This window comes from Notothenia coriiceps, unplaced genomic scaffold (genome assembly GCF_000735185.1).
Source record: "Notothenia coriiceps isolate Sejong01 unplaced genomic scaffold, NC01 NC01_scaffold00005240, whole genome shotgun sequence".
Classification (NCBI taxonomy): Eukaryota; Metazoa; Chordata; class Actinopteri; order Perciformes; family Nototheniidae; genus Notothenia; species Notothenia coriiceps.
In genome coordinates, this window is record NW_011337941.1 from 1 (window position 1) to 3,008 (window position 3,008).

At 52.2% G+C, this 3,008-nt stretch overlaps 1 protein-coding gene across 1 annotated transcript; it reads right to left on the bottom strand.

Annotated features, from left to right (window-relative positions):
• Positions 1–225: 225 nt before the first annotated feature.
• LOC104942838 (protein Shroom2-like) lies at positions 226–2,539 on the bottom strand (the record flags this gene model as incomplete). Its single annotated transcript, XM_010768140.1, has 2 exons — positions 226–275; positions 370–2,539. Coding segments are annotated over 2 exons (2,220 nt in total), but the record flags the coding sequence as incomplete, so codon positions are not given.
• Positions 2,540–3,008: the final 469 nt, after the last annotated feature.

Here is a 3,008-nt window from a genome sequence, read left to right on the forward strand (position 1 = left end):
GTTTTGCTGCTGTTATTGAATTGTTTGGAGCTCAACCCAACCGACTAGGCCAGTGTTTTTTTGAACGGACAATTGAACCCCGTCACACACTTACTGAGAATATAAAGAAAACAGTAAGATTGATGAATTGCTTATTTGTTCATCCTACTGTCCATTTCAACGGTTTGTTTTGTCTCCTAATATTTATATTGATGTCTTTAATATGTAATTATAATATAATCTCACCTGTTACTGCTCTGCTGGCTGGGAGGGTCGATCCATGGTGAAGGAATATTCTGCAACAAAAGGTAAAGTGCTTTCTTTTGCATCCATTTGATAACATCCAGTCCCATTAGATTAAACTTTGAGTCATACTGTTATGCTGCTCACCTGCGTGTAGAAGTCTGCAGAGGGAGAAGATCTGGACCTCTCGTGGATGCACACGGGCTTCTCCTCTGCTTCTGTATCCAGGATGTTCTCCGCTGAGTGATACCTGCCCTGCGTCTTGGCCTCCGAGGACTTCTTCTGTTTGCTCCACGTTGCCTGGTACTCAGCGAAGGTCCCCAGCCTCTGCTGCTCCAGTAAGACCTGCGTGAGTCCCGGGCTGAGGCGTTCCAGCTCTGTGGATATGAGAGCATCCTCCGACTCTCCAGATCTCTCGTTCTGTTTCTCAACAAGGTCCGTGTTCAGGTTTGACCCCTGACTGGGTTTCAGTACAGGCCTAGAAAACACCGGTTTGGCTTCAAATAACTTCTTCCTGTCTCCGAAAGACCCCGCTTGAGCTTCTCCTCCCACTCCCAGTTTGTCTATCTGGTCAGGCTCTGAGAAGGAGTGCATCCTTTTGGCCAGAGGGAAGCGCTTGCGTCCTCTGATGCGTCCGTTTGAGGTTTTCACCACCGTCGCTTCTGGTCCGAGAGGCTCCAGGTCTCGTCTCTGGAAGGAAGTGGCCTGCAGGACCCTCGCCTGCGCCTCCTTCAGGTGGTCCTTGTAGGTGTTTGAGACCCCAGAAGTCTCCGTGGATCTCCACTCCTCCGCCTCCTCATCCTCGGCTTCACATGTCAGCGTTGCAGCGCTGCGGCTCTTCTGCAGCTGGGCTCTCTTCTGCTGGATCTCATTTCGGAGGACGGTGGCGTAGCGGTCGCTGCGGCGGATACACTTTCCACCGCTGGACGCCATGTTGTCGCCTGCCTCCTGCGGCTGAGCGGATGGTTGCCTCGCCGTCAGACTCCTGCCCTCCTGGGCCAGGGAGTGTAGGAGAGGCGTTTTCAGGGGGGATATCCTGTGGTCTTCCTGAGGCACCCACGGGTCTTGGTGCCTGGTCTTATGATCATTACTTTGATGTGTCGGGAAGTATCTCTTAGTGTCACTTGCATCACCTCTCTTTGCAGCGTCCTCTAAGCTGCGGCTTGTAATGGAGAGTTCTCCCTGATGGGAGTGACTGCCGCTGTGAGGCAGCTGGGACTGAGGTAGAGGGTATTTAGCTTTAACGTTGGACCCTAGGAAGCCTGCTTCACAGCTGCTCACCCTGTGGGGTTTCTCCGTCTCCCCCCTCCAGCCCTCCGCCTTCCCCTGCCTCGCCTGCAGCTCAGCACTCTGAACAGGATGCTTGTTTGCCAGGCCGTAGTATCTGTTTCTCCACCCGTTCTCCAGGTTTGGGTTAGCCACGGATGCTGTGGAGTGCCGGACGTGTTTGCGGCTGAAAGCTCTCGTTGGCAGATCTTGAAGGCTGCGATAATAGCTTCCTACGCTCTGGATCTTAGTGGGGGGAGCTGACCTTTTCTGCAGGTAGAGCGGGCTTTCGTCGCTGTATTGCCTCTGGTGGGCAGGTATCTGGGTGTAGTGAGCCTGCCTGACATCATTACTGGACAGGGAGAAGAGTTTGTCGGGGGGCAGCTGGTTGTGGTTGTGGTCAGATGCTGTTTTAGGGTGGATGAAGTCTTTGGTGGGGAGGGGGTTTAAGCTACGTCTGGCCTCAGTGCTTTTCTCCTGGTGGGATCTGAGGCTATTCTGGTTGTTATTCTCTGTCAGTTTCTCAAACGACCTGCCGTGGGTTTTTGCTTCTGAGTAAGGAAACACCTTCGTGGCTGCAAAGCTGTCGCTGCGCAGAGGAGGTGGAGGAGGAGGGGGAGGAGGAGGGGACTGGGACTTCTTCTTCTCTGGTACCTGCCACACGGGGCCCATGTTGGCTCTCATAGCGACGGAGACCCGAGAGGAAGGGGTTTCCTCGCCTCTCGACCCCTCCCATCCTCCGTTCCCCAGTGTGGGCTGCAGGTATCGTGGGGGAGGCCTTTCACTCGGAGGGCCTTTAAAGAAAATGTTCTCCGTGCTGGTGGTACCCTTCCTCTCAGATGTGCCGGGGTCGTTAAACGGAGGGCTGGGGTTGCTGGAGAAGCAGCTGAAGCCAGAGTCTTTTTTGCTTCCCGGTCCACAGAGCGACTCGGCGCTGTGTTTAGTCGGGGAAAGACGTCCTGCCGGAGGAGGAGGAGGGAGAGAGGGACGCTCCATGCTGTTCACCGAACCGATCTGATGCTGCTCCTCTATAGTGGACGACTCTTTGGGCCTGGTGTGAAACATAAGCAAAGTCTTAACAACTGAAGACCCATCTTTTTACGTTGGCTTTGGTTGCTACTTGAGATGTGTGTGATGTGCAGAGGTGGGAAGTAGTGGAGTACAAATACTTTGTTACTGTACTTAAGTACATGTTTCTGGTATCAGTACTTTACTCCACTACTTATTTTTCTGACGACTTTTACTTCTTACATATTGAACTCAAATACCTGTACTTTCTACTTCTTACATGTTGAACACAAATACCTGTACTTTCTACTTCTTACATGTTGAACTCAAATACCTGTACTTTCTACTTCTTACATGTTGAACACAAATACCTGTACTTTCTACTTCTTACATGTTGAACACAAATACCTGTACTTTGTTTCCCCTAGGATGGAGTCATAGCAGCGGTGCTAAGGCACGCGGGCCCAGCAAAATGTGAGCGCGGCGCGCGTGGACATTTTAAGTGTGTGCGC